This window comes from Botryllus schlosseri, chromosome 4 (genome assembly GCF_051294905.1).
Source record: "Botryllus schlosseri isolate E-star chromosome 4, Bs_hap1, whole genome shotgun sequence".
Taxonomy (NCBI): domain Eukaryota; kingdom Metazoa; phylum Chordata; class Ascidiacea; order Stolidobranchia; family Styelidae; genus Botryllus; species Botryllus schlosseri.
This window is the reverse complement of record NC_137239.1, coordinates 4852450-4873210: the sequence shown is the minus strand read 5'-3', so window position 1 is coordinate 4873210 and position 20761 is coordinate 4852450. Positions and strand designations below refer to the sequence as shown.

General features: G+C 40.4%; 1 protein-coding gene across 1 annotated transcript; it reads right to left on the bottom strand.

Moving 5' to 3' along the window:
• Positions 1-12671: 12671 nt before the first annotated feature.
• LOC145436877 (heparan sulfate glucosamine 3-O-sulfotransferase 1-like) lies at positions 12672-18979 on the bottom strand. The gene is made up of 7 exons (XM_080314080.1): positions 18847-18979; positions 16831-16938; positions 16405-16568; positions 15338-15512; positions 14475-14659; positions 13931-14015; positions 12672-13073 (listed from the first exon to the last, which is right to left on the bottom strand). Exons 1-7 carry the CDS (start codon positions 18952-18954, stop codon positions 12786-12788), a joined length of 1113 nt encoding a protein of 370 aa, XP_080170206.1. The 5' UTR covers positions 18955-18979; the 3' UTR covers positions 12672-12785.
• Positions 18980-20761: the final 1782 nt, after the last annotated feature.

The window sequence follows — 20761 nt, the reverse complement described above, 5'->3', positions numbered from 1 at the left end:
TAGTGGATATGAAAATTGGCCACTAGCTGCGCTCGCGCTTTGCCTGTATTTCATGTTGTTTATTTCTATGACGTCATAATTGGTTGTATGCAATGTAGCTAGATGCATGTTTTTGAAATTCTCCATTTGCTGACGATTGCCCTTGAAAAGTGTCAGTTCGAAAAGCTTCGGGTTTTAATATATTTTCACTATGAATATAATATTAAAATGTATATTAAAATTTTAACATTCTGTGTGAAAACACTTAATTTGCATACATTAGAGTAATATTTTGTCAAAATTAAATTTGTAAGGTCAAAAATGTCAAAATCTTCTGTTTTACGTAAAAAAGCTCCCCTCATCATATCACCGCACTGCGGATGTCCATATTAATGTCCAAATCGACCTCTGAATGTGCTTTTCTGGTATTTTCAGTGAACAGGCGACATTGCAGAATAGACTTACAATAATTTAATTTAGGACAATCACCTTTATCTATGATTATGCAGCAGGCATTCACGGAATTCAGGGTATAGGCCAGGGGAGATCAACTTCTCTAGTGGGCGGGCCAGATGTAGGAAAACTGAGTACTTGGCGGGCCGGATTGCTGAATCGATACAATATTCGCCCAATCATCCACTTTTACAATGAATGTACCGTATTTAATTAATGTATTTCAACGACAGCAATGTCAGTTCAAATCCACTTCTCGCCAATGTAGATTTGAGAACACCATTGTCGTAGCGGCGTCGCCATGCGTCCTTCTTTCTGATCAATCAACATGCGTTGCAATCATAGTGTCTTATATGGTGTTTACACAAGCAAATCTAACGGCTCATCGAAATTGGTCTACGTCGCACTTTCCATTTGGTAAAAGGCAATTTGACAATTATTGTTGACCGGATGCCGAGCAATAAATTTGAATAAATTGCTATCAATCGAAAGCAATACCGTGGTATTGTTTTGGAAAATATAAATTTTATACTTCTCGTGGTCCTGGAGCCCCAGAATTTCAATTTATCACACTAATTGGGGTCCAACATCCACATTTTTGGGGAGCCTGGTGAAGTGCTGTTACGGCCCTGTATCATATGATTTCGTAACAATACCAAACGTTGTTACAATGACACATTCGAGGCTGATTTTGAGAGGTCCAGGACCATGATCAGAACAATATTTATTATTTCGAAATCAGTACCAGGGTAGCTTTCGATTGACACTCATTTGATCAAATTTAATGCTCGTCAAGCCGGTCAAAAACTACCGTGAAATTGTGTTCAACCAGAAGAAAAGTGTGAAGTAGACCAATGTCCCTTAATTACGCAACGCATATTATTGTTTCGATAGTATTTTTTTCCATTGTCGTAGCCATTGGTTCCCAACTTTCTCCGGTGTCGGAGCCACATTTCAAACGCCAGGGGAGGGAGCTGCATGAAAACACTCAAGTATTCTTCTTAGAACGCAAATTTAAATGTAGCTAGCCTACCCCTGGATCTCAACATCCAGCTACTTCAAAAACTTACACATACACTTCTCCTCGCCACCTCATCCGCGTCAGCTGTGTCTTACAAAAGCCTAGAGGTGGGCCGTGCTATAAGTCGGCAGTTACGGAAAAAAAGAAGAATATCGGCCTGGTGTAAATGACCACAGTAGTCGACAAACACCATGAATACCCCAAAAACAAACAAACAAACATACACTTCTATAGATTCCATATCCGTTATTTTAGCATGGATAGACGCAGTTGGCGAGTGCTATACTTTGAAATAAGCTGACATTGAAATAATCTGAAAATGCATATAATTACAACACATCCTTATGTCGTTATGTGATAGCTATGTGATGCACAAATCTGCTGGTGATTACACGCAGAGTAATATCGGACTTATTGCAATTTCACTTGACGATAAGCCGTTATTTTGATATTAGTAAAATTGTGTTGTAATTTCCTCTTCACGTATACGGTATTATAAGGGTATTTGACCAGCATAACTCGAGAAATATCCTTGTTCCGCGAGTATTCATCCATTCGTTTGACTCTAGTCTGCAAGAATTCTGTTTCCTGGTTTTTAGAAGCAGTCTGGGACTGCTTTAGACATAAATACTTCCCTCATTCTAGCATTCATATACAGAAATTGACTATAACGATTCCTAGAAACAAACATTAACTGTGGACTATTAAATATTGTGGCATATTTAGAGGCAGCGTTGTAACCAATGAACAAGGCTCCGAGTCACATCGCAACTAAATATCACTTTTACTGTTTTGACTTCAGTCATTTTCAATTCACCACCGAATCACGTCCGAGTCCAAGTCATCAGGCAGAGGGTCTATTCCGAGTGATGGTATCATGACTCGAGTCCGAGTCCAAGTCATTGTTTTGATTGCTCAGTTTCCCGTAAAAAGTTTCGCATTTATATCATACTAATTTTCCTCACTTTCAGCAGTTTCTGATCGCATTTTCAAGTACCAGTACCAATATTCGAAATCGCAACAGTATTGTTACTTTACTATTCTTCCAAATTACAATGAAATGTCGGTGCTGGCCGTCTGAGTCACGAGTCATACACTGCAAACCAAATAAGTGTAGTTAAAGGGTATCACCCCACTTATCCACGTGAATGGGTGGATTTGCAGTCCATACACGTTTTGGGTGTAACTTTTTGCAATTTCACCTTAAAATATCAGGTGATAATTGCCAGTATACACCCATAAACGGACAAGGATGGCATCAGATGTAGGGCCACGCCCCTAGGGGTGTATATTATCACCTGTATGGAGGAGGTGTGCTTCGTCAAAAAACACCCGACTACGTTAGACACGATTGGTCAGGAACCTTTTATGTCCGAAGAGCCATATTGGACCTGTTTTTTCATTTTAACTCTAAAAGAGTCATACATGTCAATCAACTGTTACGTCAAAATTTAAATCCGTGACATATGGTTGCACTAATTCGAATTCACTACATGGGATTCGGCATGTGCGCCACATGTCCTGTAAAAACTCGTACTAATCATGCTGGTTGCCTTATTGCATTGTGTGTGCGTGCGTTGGGCTGATAAAAATATAATCCGACGATTGATTGAATGATTGATTGATTGGCATATAAACGACCCCTGATGTCGCACGATTCATGCACTTTATTTTGATTCTACTTACACTGTCAATATTAATCGAATCTAACTGTCGGATTCCGAAAATCTACAAACTGATCGAATTCTCCGTTCTCAAAGTATTCGGCGGTAATAGATGACGTTGCGTTACACGCCTATTGCAATGTTTGTAATTCGAGTTTGTAATTGTGAATGTAACGCTCACGGCAGTTCAACTCGCGCCGTAGATCATGATGATCATGTGTACTGGAAATGCGTTGTCATATGGACATCGTCATGTCTGCTATTCTCCTTGATCAATTCAATAAAATAGGTATTTGGAAAAGAGCCATATTTTATTCCCAAATGAGCCATGGCTCGCGAGCCATAGGTTCCCGACCACTGGTATACACTGATTACATCGGCTTCACTCTGCATTCAGATCAATATATGATAAAAACTGGTAGATAAATTAGTACATATTATATCACGTGACGGGCGCATCGCGATTGAAACCTGCGATGTGATGAAGTCAGGTTTATTTTCAGTTATTGAGACGTTGCAGATAAATTTGCACCCGAAATTTTAAATTGCTCCACATCTACACAGTCTATAGCAAGGGTGGGCAAACTTTTGAGCTCGCAGGCCGCATTCAACATCTGAATCCATTCGCGGGCCGCATTACATAAAATTGGGATTATAAACCAAAACGCATTATTGATATTTGATTTTGTATTGAGGACATAGAGATAATATATGTGCGGGGTCTACGATATCGTAGGCCCCGATATGTGCTTATTTAAAACAAGCCAAACATTATTGTTTTGATGATATCGAACACGCGTCAGAAACATACAGTGGCGAGATTTCATAATGTGACTGAGCTCAAAAACCAATTTGTCAAAACAATAGAGATGAAAGTCGGTTGGCCCGATTCTTAGAACAGAATTGAAATTTAATTCTGTGAGCAGTGATCTATTCATAGATTTACTGATTCCACTTTTGGTTCAGTTCCAGGACACACAATGCTCACAGCATCATAACCATGTTAGCTTCATTTCAAACACGCTTCTAATATGTGTAGACAAAATATATATACCCCAATTCTACGCATACAGACAGCGAATCTACCTAAGACATGGCCGAATCGTTTTTTATAAGCACAACAATGAAATAATTAAAAATGGAGTGGCCAATCTGAAATCCCACTCGTGAACCAAATTACGCCAATCTCGTTGCAGCTGCCCCGCTGCGATAGTAAGTATTCAACTTAGATCAGTGGTTCTCAAACTTTTTAGGACGCCCTCCCCCGTTGCTTATAATGGTGAAAGATTTCGAGCCCCCTTATCGTCCCATCACAAAACGCTCCCAGAATGCTAGCAAACCTAACGGGTAGTTTGATGGCATGGACGGTTACGACTGTGGATTAGAGATTTTTTAATATGTAATTTAGACTAAATACAGACCAAAAACTTTTAATAGGAAGTAAATCGCGCGAAGCGCGAAAAAGTTTTCAGTTGAGCTCAGCTTCGCTCCCCCTTCAGATGTTTCACACCCCAAGGGGAGCGCGTCCACCGGTTTGAGAACCACTGTCTTAAAATTATCATGGTGACATATACTACGAAAAGTTAATCAAGTCTCTGCATTAATTCGATATTTTCACAAAAATTTCTTTAGACTCTCGCGAGCCGCACAGAACGGTGTTGCGGGCCGCATGCGGCCCGCGGGCCGTAGTTTGCCCACCCCTGGTATAGGCTATAAATTAATATCTGCTCGAGCCATAGTAGTCAACACAGATGCTGATAATGTAAATTTCGTCGTCTCTCCATCAGAATGTGGGCATTAATGTGTTTGTATATTTCATGTGTATCAATGCGAGTGCGCGCGATAAAATTATAAAACATAAATTGAAATTGTATTGAAATTATTTGATCAAAAAATTATGTTGGCGGACAGCCAAAAGAAAAAACATCTTCATCCGGACATGCTCTAGGTAGGAGTGATGCTTTCAAACTTACCATCATTAGAAATAATTGTTTGTGCCTGTGGTACAGTTTGAGTTAAAGGGGCACTGCTCTCTAAATATGATGTGGTCTCAAATTAATCAGTACAAAAATTTCATCCACATCAGCTATTCAGGACAGAAAGCCACTTAAAAGAAATTGTAGCTAAAATATTATTGAAACTATATCCATTTCACACTAGCTGCCCTTGCCTAAATAAAGGTATATTGCATGGAGGTTGCTTTGTTTTTGCTGCTTCCCCTGTTTCTGTATCCTGATTCTCCTACCATGGTTGATAGAATGAAGCGGACATTGATATCCCGATATGTACGCTTGTGTGTATGTTTGACCTGATTCTTTTTTGTTATATTAACAGACGCCCAAGTATGTACACCCTGTCATTTGCTTCAATATGGCGAATGAAGAGTGGACAGTCAGTTTTGAAGTGGAACGCGTGACACGAATACACAGCGTTCATGAGGTATTGGCAGTGATGATGTCAATTCATTGAGAATTGATCATGCAATTTTTGACCGAAGATTATAAAATCTCAGACTTTCATGTCTATTAATTTTCATAAGCCGTGATTGGCTCTGTATTGATTAGTCATCAAATCATATATGACACGTATTTGACACCTCCTTAGCAAAAAAGCACTTGCTCTATAGCAGGAAGGGGGGCATCCTTTTCAGCCAAATGGCCACATGAAATTTACGAACCATTGCGCGGGCCGCTCGAATTTGATGTCGTTTTTTCGCCGTTCTATTTGAGTAAACCAGATTAGGTAATGGTAGAAATAGAACTTATATTACTACGTGTAAAAATCGATAACAATAAGCCATCTGCTAGCTATTGACGTAGCCAGGAGCCAGGCACGTTTTCGTAGATCTTAGTACGGTATATGACCATAAAGTAGAATATTACACAGCGGATTTATTTCACTTCGAATTTTTCTTACCCCTTTACACGATTTATGGACACTTGATTTCTTGCGCCGAATTTACGGAAACGAGTTCAACTATATTCGAAAATATTAGAGAACGGGACCCGTGTCTTCCAACAAGCAACTTCACGTTTGCACTTGCAGAAAGATAGTCGGTGATGGCACCGTTGCACAAAATGACTGGCGCATGTTCGCCGAAATCTTCGATATTGATACGTCCAAAAGTTGTAAGCCGCCGAAGGCAGCATAGCGGTAAAAGCTTGAAACACTGCGCCCGTAAGGGCGCAGTCTAGGGCTTCTGCAAATGGATCCACCAGATTCCTTGTCGGGGTTTGAAGAGAATGTATTGCACAACAATTTGGTTAACAAGACATTCTGGTGTTCTACGATAGGATCTTCCTCGGTAAGATGTCATAGGCGGGCTTGACCCTACCGACAAGAATTCAAAGATTGGACGTTTTGGGTGGATATCATGTAACATAAAATCTGGGAATATTTAAGATTAGGGGTACTTATGGGAAGATAAAGTATAAATGAAGGTAAAGCCATAATAAGGAAAAAAATAAATAAATATTTAATTTATAGTGGAAGCATCAGAGGGAAGTAATGTAGCAGCGTGAATATGACTCAGTCCAAAGCAACTCTACCATGGCGCCTCACGTCGTCAGGGGTGATAAAGGCGTAGGTGGGTAGGTATGTCCAAAAGTGACACGCGCAATGGTTTGTTGGATTATTGTGGCCCTGTGCCGAAAAGGCTGGACGCCCCTGAACTGTAGTAATTGAAAGATTACAGCAATGTCATTAGGTAGTAAACTAGCTCCCCGCAGTAACTAACTCTGTATTTTTCACAGAATCTCGGATACCGGCCGTTTTTCATGAAAAGTATAACCACTTCCTATTGATTGATCAGGTACGAAGCTCATCAATGTTATTTGCATATGAATCGATTTGCAACTCCACTATGTAAATTATGCACCATTGGTATTTTGTTGCCGCAACTAATATAATTCGTTCAATGTTGGCGGCTAAAAAAAGATCGCCACTTTCACCTGGCTGCCACATCTGCATCTTTTATTCCAGCTGTACCAAGTTTAATTTTTTTTTCCAAAATCCATGGTATGCTCCGTATATTTTGACTGACTCTCCATTTATGTGTCCTAAATAAATTGACCGCCATCAATGTGATCACAGCTATGTTGTCATCAACTAGTGAACTTGCTCCCCGCAGTACCCAACTCCGGACCTTATTATTATATTTCTTACAGAATCTCAATGTAGATTGGATGGTCGAGTACCCGCCGTTTTTCACGAAAAGTATGATCAATTCCTATTGATTGATCAGGTACGAAGTTCATCATTGCCGAATTAGCATCTGAATCCATTACCAACTCCTATGTAAATTACGCACCAATAGCATTTTATTGCAATAACTAACATAATTCGTTCAATGCTGGTGACAAAAAAAAGATAGCAATTTTCACCTGACTGCATAATCTGCTTAGTTTATTCCAGCGATTCTCAAACTGTGTGTCACGGATTTTGAACAAAAAACCTTGTATAATATTCAATATAAGCAAAATGTTCACGCGAACCTGAACCTTACAGGGTTCTTGATCTTACCATCCCTTTATTCACGTTGTTCTGTTGATGTGAGCTCTGGGAGTTTTACTAGTAATGAAGCGAAACTGTCTCGTGATTTTCTGAACTATTTTGAGGCTTCGCGAACCCCCTGAAAATGCTTCGTCGACCCTCTGTTGAGAACCACTGGCCTAGAATCACCTTACATCTCAACAATCTACTTTTCAAGTTTTGCTTTAAACAAAATATGCCTGATCATGCTCTTCATGTTTCATGGGCTGATTACCAGTGTTGGGATGACTCGAGTCACCTTTTCATATGACTTGACTTGACTCGAGTCACTTGAGACGTAATCATACGTCTTACTTTGAAAAGGCAACTTGACTTGAATTCTGACTTGACTCGAGTCACTTAAGCCGTAATCATACACCTTACTTCAAAAAGGCAAATTGACTTGAATTCTGACTTGACTTGACTCGAATCACTTAAGACGTAATCATACATCTTACTTTGAAAAGGCAACTTGACCTGAATTCTGACTTGACTCGAGTCAAAATGACTCGTCAATCGTAGGTGGTGGCTTGATCCCAACGCTCCTGATTACTAAAAGTCTGCCTGTGTGATGTGCTGTGTAGATTTGACCTAATTCTTTTTTAATATAATAAAAGACACCCAAACACGGAAATGGATACCCTGTCATTCGTTTCTCGATACGACGAATGAAGAGTGGGCAGTCGGCTTTGAAGGGAACACGTGGCACAAATACGCAGCTTTCGTGAGGCATTGGTGGTGATTTATGTCAGCATGCATAACGAATACTTAATAAACCTCATAAACACCGATATGGCATTCACTCCAAAACGCTTAGCTAACGTAAATCGGGAACGCCGCCAAACCAATGCCGCCAAAATTCCTGTTTCAAGCTGCAAACAATTGCCGCGATGCGAGCTTCTCAATGCGAAGCCAGAAACCGCACGAAACAATTGCTGATTAGCTGCGCCATTTCGCGTTTGTAATCGTCATTATTGTCGGTTTGAAACCTCATGTTCGAGAGTTGTCGTGTGCTGCTTGCCAGTGCGTAGAGTATTTCGTTACTCACACTAACATTGATGCAACTTCAAATTCTTAGTGACGCAAATTCTGATTTTGTTCGATGCATTACGTCGGACGAATGATCTACCATTTTAAGATTCCGCTTAATAACTTGACTGCATGGTTGGTTAATAAAGGAAAGGACGTAGTTTATTTTTGTCCTTGATGTTCTTGCGGCATATACACCGACTCATGATACACATACACGCGATCTGCGCATATGCATACCATGAGTACATGATGTGCATATGCCGCTGGACCAGGAAGTGCAGATATAGCCTCTACAGCTTTCTAAGTCATGCACCACCCCTCCATGCTATCCCAGTAATGCATGAGCGCCAAGCAGGGATGCCATGGATACCAGTGTTACTATCAAGTCTTTGGTCTGACCCGGCCGGGAATCGAACCCACGCCCTACCGATCAAGAAGCAGGACGCTTAATCATTACGCTATCTTGTGAGAGTGCAGAGTCGGTATTAAAACGTAACGTAAAACTCAAACGGTTAACGCTGATCAATGAATCAATCAGTGATTGGCACTCTGCACTCCGGTGTACACCAGCGCCATGTAGGGAAGTGCGTTTTAGTGCGACGATGCCGTCATCGACACGGAACAATTATGACGTCACAAGACTTCGCCACCTCGTAAAAAAATAAAAGTCGGGCCTATGGGCATGATATTTTTAAGATAGAATAAAAGTAGCATTTTAAACTATCCATTTCTTTCATACTGCTATGGCATCATAATGAGTCGCTGAGCAGCCGTGCCGGAAGTACATATTCATATAACAATATATTGGATTAGTGCTTTTCAACCTATTTGATCCCCACTCGCACTTTTTTTTGTAAAATGAATTTCATTCGCACAAAGTAATCGAAAGTTGTTATACAAAAAGAAAATGAAGATAGGCTTGATTAACAACATTTCATCAAATGTGCAACGAATTGGATACCTATGTAGCGTAGCTTAAGCTATCAAGTGTATCATCAAAAAGGCAACTTTTTTCGCTCGTTCTGCTTCCAATTATTTCAATAAAACCTTTCTTGGCCAAACAAGTTGTTGGGTATTGTACAAGAACGTTTACTAGAGCTTGGAAGGCCAGGTCCTAAAATCTGTTCTGCACTCCTATCCAAAATACAGCGTATTTGTCGCGAGTGAAAAATGCTTAATGACAGATATCGTTTTTAAGAGCCGACACAAAGGTCCCGCGAGGCTCTAGTCTAGTTTGTCGAAAGGATGAAAACCTATATTTTGCGTTGAGGCTTTTGCCTTATGTCATTGCAGCATAAGGTGCAAATCGGTCAAAGAGATTAGGCATATTAGAGCTCACTACCTGATGATACGTTGCCCCAACTTCTGTCTCGCAAGTTTATGAGAAGAGCAAATGATAATGTGTGTTCTACTCTTTTGCTCAATCTAACGTGAGAATTCATAACAGTTTAATAACGGTAAATCAGCTTTAAGACTGCACCAAAATCTGAGTTTTTTGTGGCCTCTCGCAACCCGAGCCTCACCCCTGCAAAGCAATATATTTTCAATATCGCAGTGCAATGCTACGATGTTACGGGCATATATGACGTACAGAACGCGCGCATCGCAATTCTAACCAACACAGCTCTACAACACACATGTCTGCCGCACGCGATTTCAAATTAGGGCGAATTAAATTCGTCTGCGTATGGCAGTTGATCAACTGTCTACTCAGATAGCAAGAACGCGGCGATTCCGTGCCTAAAACGGAGCATATCCAATTTTTTTCGAAAGGTTAGACCATCCAGTATCAGTCATTTTTAAACCGTGGTTCTGTCGCCGCATATGTTTTTGGCACCGCATTTTCTCAGCGGTTTGATCGCCAAAACTTTACATTTTATGTGCCCCGACGCAGAAGGGGTTCGCCTCGAAATGAATGAGTCTCATATGCCTGAGCTCATCCGTTCCACACCCCTATACAAGTTCATCCCAACGGCCTTCGACCATGTTTTGCAGAAAAAAAAGTCGGACAAATCTGACCACGAATTTTCACAATAATGCCATATTTACTGCGCGTCTCACTTATTGCCTACAGTACCCAACACAGTGACCTTGACTATGCGAAAACGATCGCAGGATAAATATTATATATCTATATAAATATTAGATACATATTTATAGCAGATAGCTCTGGCATCGTGTCGACCAAAAATTATACTTTAATAATCGATCAAGGGGTAACAATTTGCGTTATAGTAAACTTGCAAAGGTGAGTCTACCATCGTCGTACCTCGCGCTATTCGAACAGTTATTACAAAAATAAGATGATTGTTTAGCGAAAGAGAGCAGACAGTCAATTTGACATCATTTTTCCATCTTGTCGCAGGCTCAGACGGACGTAATAATTATTGGGGGGATATTTTTTCACTACCGCTTGTAAGAGCTAGGATTAATGAATAATTGCGACCCACCTACAAAAGTTACACTGATTCCACGCCAGAAAAGTTAACAATTATTCACGATTTTCATTCGCACTTTATCTGGATTTTCATTCGCACTGTTCGCACCACCTTCGTCATTCGCACTACAGTTTTTTTCATTTGCACAAGTGCGAATCGTCACACCGGTTAAAAGCACTGTACTAGATTAATCGAATCAATACGTAATCTAACCTTATGCAATTGTGCATATATTATAAGATGACATGTTATTTATCGCAACATTTATTCCAATGATTTGTCATGTACATGACTTTCTGCAACATGATAGACATCTTCAATGAAGCTCCATACCGGATCTCTTTCATTAGTGCAAGAGGCTCCCAAGACACTACAGCAGGGGCGGGCAACTTCTCTAGTCAGCGGGCCGGATATAGGAAAATTAAGTACTTGGCGGGCCGGATTGCTGAATTGATACATTATTCGCCCATTTATCCATATATACAAAGAATAAATCGTATTTAATGAATGTATTTTAACGACAGCAATGTCACTTCAAAGCCATTTCTCGCCGATAATGGCGGAAGACAATAAGGATTTGAGAATAGCCTTGTCATGCAGGCGCCGCCATGTTTGTTTCTCTCTGATCAATCTACACACGCGGTGCAATCCCTAATTTAGATTTCAAGGCGTTCGATAAGCCCGGAAACCCTTATTTACTAAGATATCATTTCATTAGGGTTGAGTAGGTGACGAGATAGCGTCGTTGCTCAACTGTGTGGCCTAACTAATCTCGATATTGAATTCATGCGGCCTGCATCCTCTACGAAATTTGACCAATTTTGAGTTGGCGACCCCTTGTATAACCGGTGCTAACAAAAGGCTATAAGTGTGCCGTGCTAAAAGTCGGCGGTTACGGAATCAAAAATAGGAAATATCAGCCTGGTGACCATTTTAGTCGACAGAAATCATGATTACCACTGACCAAGTTAGGTTTGATTGTATCGTAAATGCCGATAATGCAGGTCTTCTCGCTTCGACGAACTTGACGTAAGCTTCACTCTCTCTCAACGCTGCGTATACACGTATATAACAACATACAGTCGATAAACGTAGTAAGCAAAAAGTTGGGGAATATCGGCAAACTGGGGCCTCGGGCCGCATTATCATGTAAGACAGAAAACTGGCGGCGGGCCGGACAAAATCCCTTCGCGGGCCGTATATTTCCCACCCCTGCTCTACAGGTACTAACTTTGAAATCAATTGAGAACGGAAAAGTTAAGTGGGCGCTTTGAACAACACGACATTATTATATCAATATTTGATTTTCAAAAAGACCTGGCGAACATAATGTAGAAAGAAAAAGTTCAGGAAGAGCTTCTTGGAGGTACAGAACTTCAATATAAAAATGCATAGTACATTCATATTGAAATGAACATGAATATTTTCGGCTGAAACTCGTCAGGGGTAAACTAGTTCTTTCCAATTTGCTACTAGTTGCTGACGATTACCCCTGACGAGTGTCAGCCGAGAATATTCGGGTTCGTTTCAATATGAATATACTATTCAAGAGTTTAAGAAGAGAAACCCACAAACCCAAGTGATGCTCGAATAACTCAGATATTATTGGAAAAATCCAGGCGAGGGGTCTCTGACCAGCACCCCTGCTTTGATAATGACACTAAGCCATTATTGCCAATCAAATCTTCTTCCTAATAGTCGGTAGAGTTTTTCGTTGTAAGGTCGGAAGAATTGACGTAGTTGGGAAATTGTTTCTGCAGAAGGTTCATGTCCCGAGTTTCCAAACCTTGTGCGACCTTTGGCGTGTTGTGGAAGGCAATCCAGCTTTTCGTTAACAACTGCTCGACTCCCGTCGACATTCACAACTTTAGGCGGACGAATACAGTAAAATCCATGAGGACCTTTGCCGAAATCTTCTTTCAGGAGAAGCTTTGGAACGCCAATAAAATCTTGAAGCTGTAACAAAAACGAAATATGTTCTTTAACGCACCTTTAGTATTTCAGTATACGCTCGAGACTTATCACAAGAGGTTCCTTCAGAAATCATAATAATACTCGAAGGTCGTCGCCTAACATAAAAGTAGGGTTACCATATTTTGGAGTCCGGAAAGAAGGATACATCTTAAAATTCATAAAATTTAGTTGAGCGACATCGAAATCAGCTGTTTTTGAAATTTTTACTGGATATCTTGCTGTGTTGATAAAAAAGTCAGTACTTCCGAAACCCACTTGGATGTTCTCATGACCCATTTCGCGTCATTCATTCCGATTTTCAGTTGGTTCAGTAGTTGTGAAAGCTGTATTGGAAGGCGAATTGCCGATATTTGGCGAATTGGCGATATAACGGTCTAGGGGGCGAAAATACAAGTATAGAGTAATTTTTTAGAAATTCGTGCAAAATTTTGGATTTGAATAAAATAGTATTTACGCTGACCGATTCTTTGTTTATTTATTATAGTTGTGATCACCGTAAATACTATTTTTTTCAAATCCAATTTTTTTGACGGCAATAACACCGCTTCCACTGGTTGGAATTGAACCGAATTTGGAGAGCATCGTTTCTATACACAACCTAACACTTTCATGGGCTGAACAGAAAATTTTCAATATTTATTTTTATATAATGAATAGAAACTTACTTCTCCTGTAGCAAAGCGGTTACTGGCTGGAATTGAACCAAATTTTGTGTGTAGGCCTAAATTAGGTAACCTAACAACTTTATCCAGTAACAAATACCATTTGAGAAAAAAAGTCATTTTGAAGAGCCCTAATGTCAATACCAGTGCTAAACAATAGAAAAACAATGTAGTCACCTCTTCAAATACTTTTCCCGGATCAGTTACCAATTCTTCGCCGTCAATAAAGAATATTTGCTTTCGATCAAATGAACGGAACCACCTAGAATGAAACGAACACCATCTTTTCACTAACTTCGTACGCGTAGCCTACTTGTGGAAGGAAAAGGCTAGCAAAATCTCTGCTTTGGTTCGTTGACCTGTGACATGTACTAAACCCTTTTGAAATACAACCTATGTTCAAACTGGGCCTAAGGAATCATTTCCGATGCCTTGTAATCAGGGGTTCGACCGTTAAGGTTCGATTTAGCTAATTGTAAGGGTCACTCACTACACGCGGGTTTGGAAAGCGCGGTTGCCAGGAGATCGTTGATATCGAGCTAGAAAATCTCGAATTATATATGAACACCGTATTCTGGCTCGAGCACGTTAGTCGTTTGGGCATCTGGAATATGATTAAAAAGATTCTAGTCGATGGTGTTTCCGCCCACTTTGAAATCCAAATCGCCCCAGGTGCGCAAGCGACGTGGTTAAGAACCACTAATTTAATCAAATCACATACCTCAGCACATGATAGTAATATAGAGCTGTGGACAGCATATGCCTTGGACCGCCTGAAAGATGCTTGAAAATTATGTTGATTGCATCTTTATCCTCCTTGGCCTCCAAAAGTTTCGTTGTTGTACTTATTATTCCGGGGATGTAGGAATCGAAATCACTTCCTTGAGGAATGCTTTTCATTATAATCTGAATGTCAACGGGTATAGGATCACAGTCACTTTATCTATAATAAATCATAATGTTCTCGATGCTCAATCATTGTTGCTAGTGTCTGTTTGGGGTCCCTATCAGTTCACTACATAACATTGTGTGCCTTGTATATCACATTGTGCATTGTGTGTTTGGTCTTGGGCAAATGAAAATATAATCGGTCGATTGATTGGTTGAAAGCAATGTGGGGCGGAATTCAGAATGTTTTTGGAATGCTCGGCTAGGTATATATTTCGGTTTTGCGATGAATTCCTCTTTGCGTGGCCAGCGGCTGTACCGAGTTATGCGAGGTTGGGATGCCAAGTTGTTACCATTGCTAGTTTCGGTATTTTTAAGAGTTAGACTGCCAGGATCCAACCATGCCAGGCGTTTTTGCGAAAGAGGATGTCTGAATTATCAAGGTTGGCATACCGAACACATGTGTGACATGAGCCTAACAGTGCACGATTGTACACTGTGTACGTACAACTGTACATTTACTGTACATTGGACATAATACATTTCGTCAATACCAAGTACCGGTATAGTGTAATAGCCAAACTCTCGCTGCGAGACGCAGCCTACACGTGCAAGGTTATTTGGTAAGTAGATCCAATATAGCAATCTCAGTGCATTGTTTCTATGTAAACCTTACCGTGAAATATTCGGCCTTACTTCATGAACGAAATCCGAATACGTTCTGTTTACTGGATCGCATAATATCACCACAAGTAGCGCGTTTGGAACCACTGACTTCACTCTTTCAGGAACATCATTTGACCCAAAATTGAAGTAGCTTGGTGTCTTTTCTGCAACTTTGTGATATTGTGCGGCATCAGGCATCTGGTCTCTGACAAATTCAAGAGAAAAGTAGTGCTCACTGCTCACTAGGATAAAGATGATAAGCGAAATTCTGGCAAATTGAGCATTGAACAACCGGGTCACGTGATTGTGGCATGAATCATTGACTTATTTCGTAAGACTCTTATTGCTAATTCGCAATGAAGAATTATGTTATAGTTTCGGATAAGTCTCTAATAGAAGAAATTGTTAGTTTTGCACGTATTGGCGATCAATCTCACTGGTGCCAATACAGTGCTGACATTGTTATCGTGTCATCATTGCCATTTGCCATCCGGTTTCTCTTCTTGGCAAACTCAAAATTATTCAGTCTCCCAAGTCGGGCTATTGTCCAACTTGGCAGGCGCCGCCGACCAAAACATAGCAATATAGTAGAGCAAAGGTTCTACGATACTGCTAAGGTCACTCAATACACTGTTTCCATGCATAAACTGTTTTCGTACGGTGGATGTCTTGCTGGTCTACAGGCAGCACGAGGGTCGAGAACTGGCGACCACTGGGTTAATCGTTTATTTATGTAATTCATTGAGTTATTTGCACATTGTTCGTGGTAGGAATTATTGGGAGCATAGGATGTAATGTCGCATTATTATGTTGATTGTATTGCTATTACATTACTTTTCTATCTGAAAACTCGTTGTTTCGATTGACATCTTTTTTGCGGGTATGCCGGGATAGGTGGGAAGCGTTTTTACAAGCAACGTAGGGATTGTATTTCGCCAACAAGGTCATCGGAGGGGACAAGCGTAATATAGCCGCATTTCCAATCAATACAACACGTGGTCTTTTAAACAAGGCAACGATTAAGCAAACTTACGTCACGAAGTCAAGCAAGGCCCAACTGCATTTATCGTCTATGTCAGGGGCGCTTTAGAACTCACGTGTAATATTTCACACCCTTGTGCCAGTTGTAGGTGAAGAATTGTGATTCCATGACTTTTGGAAATGTGAACATCGGATGATGCTCGAGAATATCTCTCCAGAAGCCAGTCCCGCACTTTTCCACGCCGATGTTAATAACATCCGGCAAACGTTTTTTCCGTTTCTGAAATTTAAACGCAAAATATCATTGTAACAGTCAGTCATTATACCATGGTAATAGATGTGAACGTCGTTTCATCGCGTCACTCAGCTGACTCAAGGTCATGAGTCTACTGAGGTCTTCTTTGGCATGTGGATTTCAACTTGCTAAGCATTGACTTGCCTTCGCACTCCGATTGCTACGGCTATTTGATAAGATGATTGATTCTTTCTTCTGGTTACCACACCTAATCTTATTATTATAATACTCTCTACTATATACGCACCATTGTTGGGGATTCCTCAGCCGCAGCGGCATTATCGAGGAATTCCAAGAATTGCTGCTGGCGCAGCCTCAGTTTGTCACCGCCACCCTGTTCCGGAATTGTCCACGTCTATTAAATAGATTTTATGCAGCATTATGACCGGTTCAGATTGGCATGTTTTCCAATAAAAGACGAAACGGAGATATTGTTGTTGCAATGCTGAACACACTGTAACTCCCAAAGAACTTCAGCTTGTATGGGAACTAGACGTTTATATTTGCACCACAGGCGACACTATTTGAAATACATTTGAAATTTACCGGCATTGAGTTTTCTTCAGTAGCATTATCGTGAGATAGGCTTCGACGACTACAAATTCCATTGCTCACAACGCATCGTTCTTCCTTGTCGCCAAACTGAATAGTGGCAGTCCTAATCACTAATATTAACAGTTTTAAGAAAGAGTGTATATTAGGGATGGTGTGAACCTCTGAAAGGTTCAGGTTCGTGTGAACGCGAACCTTTTTGAAAGGTTCTGTGTGAACGCGAACGTGAACCTCACGACGTAACGTAACGCCATATTGCTAATTCGAATCCTACATTTCAGTGGAGTGTTAGCCTTCATTAATGTAAACGATACCGAGCGGCGACTCAGGCCACATAATTCCGCAATGTTGAAATACATATTAAAGTTTTAAATGTCGCCAAATGTACCAGCTGGGGAAATCAAATGCTATATTAATCTCATAAAATCAATATCTTCCGTCGCTTTGACAACAGTTTCGACGAGAACATAAGCCTCATACGCCTTAATGGTCCAGGCCCGACCGGACAATGTATACGGCATCTGAGTATTGAGCGGAGTGCAAAATGGGTTTCTATACTTGCTACCGATATTACCCCATTGACAGTAGCCAACACCCCAATCGCACGAATTTGGTTTTATGATACAATAAATCAAGATTGACCGCGTACGCTTGTTAGATTTTTTACATCAGACGATATCAATTTCATTGATTGGTTGAATAAGCATCATTCGCTGACTACCTATATGTAGTGTATTTCGCTCTTGATTTGTGCTTGCGGGTCCAGGTCACAGCAGAGAGTGACTAAATATTCGAGCAAATTTTTGTAACAAAGCAAGTAAAATTTCTGAGATTTTCAAGGTGCATGCTCGTTTAGTGTTGGCTTTTTATGCTACCGGCGCCATGCATTTAGTGGCCAGCAGTTGCAATAAATTTCAACCAAAGATGTTATAATGAAGTGAAAACTGTAATATATGAAAAGGTTCACAGTGCAGAACCTACTAAGGTTCGTTTTTGAACTTGAACCGCTAAATTTCCGAGGTTCACACACAGAACGCGAACGTGAACCTCACGTTCACACCATCCCTAGTGCATATTACGCCTACAGCCCGCATACTATGCAGGCAACCGTGAATCCAGGGGTTAAGACCTCAGGGCCGGGTTTGACCGACTCACGTTATTTTCAATAGCTGGCAATCAGTTAAGAGATTTGTCATGGAGTACCTTCTTCTGATGCTGATAGGATATATATATATATATAATTATAACTATCCCATGTTAGTCAGATATTATAAAAATATGAGCGGAAATTTCCGATTTGAAAATCGGAAGTCGCAAAAATGATGCAACATTTACTTTTTCTCGGAATAGGAAATAGCCTACATAGGCCCATATGGAATTCTAACAGCAGACATGCCAAAACCAGGCTACCAGTTGTGAGCGGATCTATTGACAACGCATGAACGCAAGTTCCCTGAATAGTAGCACTAATAAACAAGAAATAAACCAGCTCAAACTTGGTAGTTGTAGCGTTTCAGCTGTTAGAGTTCAACAGTCCATGCTATCCCCCCATAAAATTTAGGGATTCTTACTAAGAAAGCTGAAGAGCATATGGAGCTGGAAGCGCGTGTATTTTATGCGTTATTTAAGTTGTCCCCGGTCAATGGGTAGTGCGCCGTAGCGCCATGTAACGCGTTACAGTTGTATATATACTCCAGCGTTGAAGTCTTACCTGGTTGGAAAGTACATGAATAGCGCTCAGAGCGACAATTCCAGCAATAAGAGGCACTGCTATCCTGGCGCATTTGGATACGTTCAATCCTCGATATAACAATCCCATGATGTAAGTTTTTTATTTCTGTATATATAATCAGAACCGTAACTGATGCACCACAAACTCCCCAATTGGGGGACGGGCGAGCTCGAAGAGGGCCCAAAATTACTTCCTGAATTGTTTAAATTTTCAACAAATACTGTCTAATTGATGTTAAACTTTTCAATTTTTTTCGCGCTGCGCACGATTTCAAGCCGCAAGATATCTTGATTATTTGGTACTCGTCCCCTAAGAAAAAACACGCAAGATTTATAGAAATGGACACATCGGCGTTTGCCATTACCGCACCGCGACGCACCAAGACATATACGGATTTAAGACATATTACATGCGACTCTAAGAAGTGCGCCAGAACGATCAGCAATGCAAAAACCCTGATAAAAAAGGACTGCCCCTACACTGACCGAAAACGTCGTTATATAGCCTATACAAAGTACATATATGGTTAATTGTCCATAGGCGCCTAAATGACTGGTGCCGAATTTTGCTGATTGAATGCAATGAATCGAATGTAATGAATGTATTGTAACGATACAATGTCACTTCAAAGCCATTTCTCGCAGATAATGACGAAGACAATAATGTGGATTTGAGAACACCATTGTCATGCATAGGCACCGCCATGTCTGCTTCTCTCTGAACGATTACCACACGCTGCAGTCCTTAATTAGGATTTCGCGGTGTTCGATATGCCCGGTACCATAATTCATCAATATATCAATTCATTATGGTTGAGTACATCGTAAATGCTGATAATGCAAGCCCTCTCGCTTCTACGAATTTACGGGTGAGCTCCACTTTCACAGGGATTCGCGGTAATGTCCATTATTGGTAATGGCTCTCTTGGTATAGGTATAGAACTCCCGCGGCGATGATCTGCCAAGATTCCCCACTACTTGCCTAATATGTAAAATTTCAGCAGAGGTTTTAAAAGTAGTCAAAAAATCTACTCAAGTAGAAGTAGAAGTACCGACGAAAAAATTTACTCAAGTACGAGTAGAAGTACTACTTCCATAAGCAACCGAAAACTACTTGATGTATAAGTAGAATTGACGGATTTTAAATCTACTCAAGTAAGTAACTAGTTGTGAAAACGATCCTAATTCGTTCACATGGACTGTCAAAAGCTGCATATTTAACCATGCGAAAGGTGCCGAGCTCGATTCATATTGATGCATACCAGAAAGGCATCCAATTTTCGACAGCATAAGCCTTCATGCGCATCATGGGATGAAAATGATGGTATTTAAATAAAAAATGCGATACTCATTCTCTGTTTACTCGAGCAGCACGTTGGAGAAAATATCATAGTAGCCTACGCCGCCCTCCCCCATATTATAAGGCCCGTAGTTTTACTCGATGAGAAATACGCAGAAGTTGTTTGGGATACGGTGTACACACTTTGCGCGATAAGTAAACGGTAATTAAAATATGGTTGACGTTAAATGCCATATTGTGTAGTTTCATTTCCGGAAATTACAGGCATTACTACACGTGATTTATATTTCAACATGTATGTTATCCCGACAAAAGAAATTATATTAATTAGAGCTCAAAGTATATGATACTGGGAATTGAAACTGCAATATAATCATACCGCTTCTAAAAGCGGAACTTGTATTTCATATCTTTAGTCCAGAACGTTTCAAAGGTAGTGTGCTGAAACCGCTCTAAAATCAAATAAAAAGTCAGAGTCCACTTTTCAAGATTAGGGCACGCCTTGGACGTGCAAGATTACGATAGTATAAGTTGCCTAAATGCTAAATTGATAGTTTCAAACGTAGTGACGAGCCATATATACTATGATGAAATA

Bases quoted from the DNA above. Each gene is read 5' to 3' on its own strand.
- LOC145436877 (XM_080314080.1), bottom strand. From the start codon at position 18,954: ATGGGATTGTTATATCGAGGATTGAACGTATCCAAATGCGCCAGGATA. The intron at 16,939-18,846 runs GTAAGACTTCAA...TCTATTTAATAG, and splicing joins TTCATGTACTTTCCAACCAG to ACGTGGACAATTCCGGAACA. The intron at 14,660-15,337 runs GTAAGGCCGAAT...GTTGACATTCAG, and splicing joins ATTCGGATTTCGTTCATGAA to ATTATAATGAAAAGCATTCC.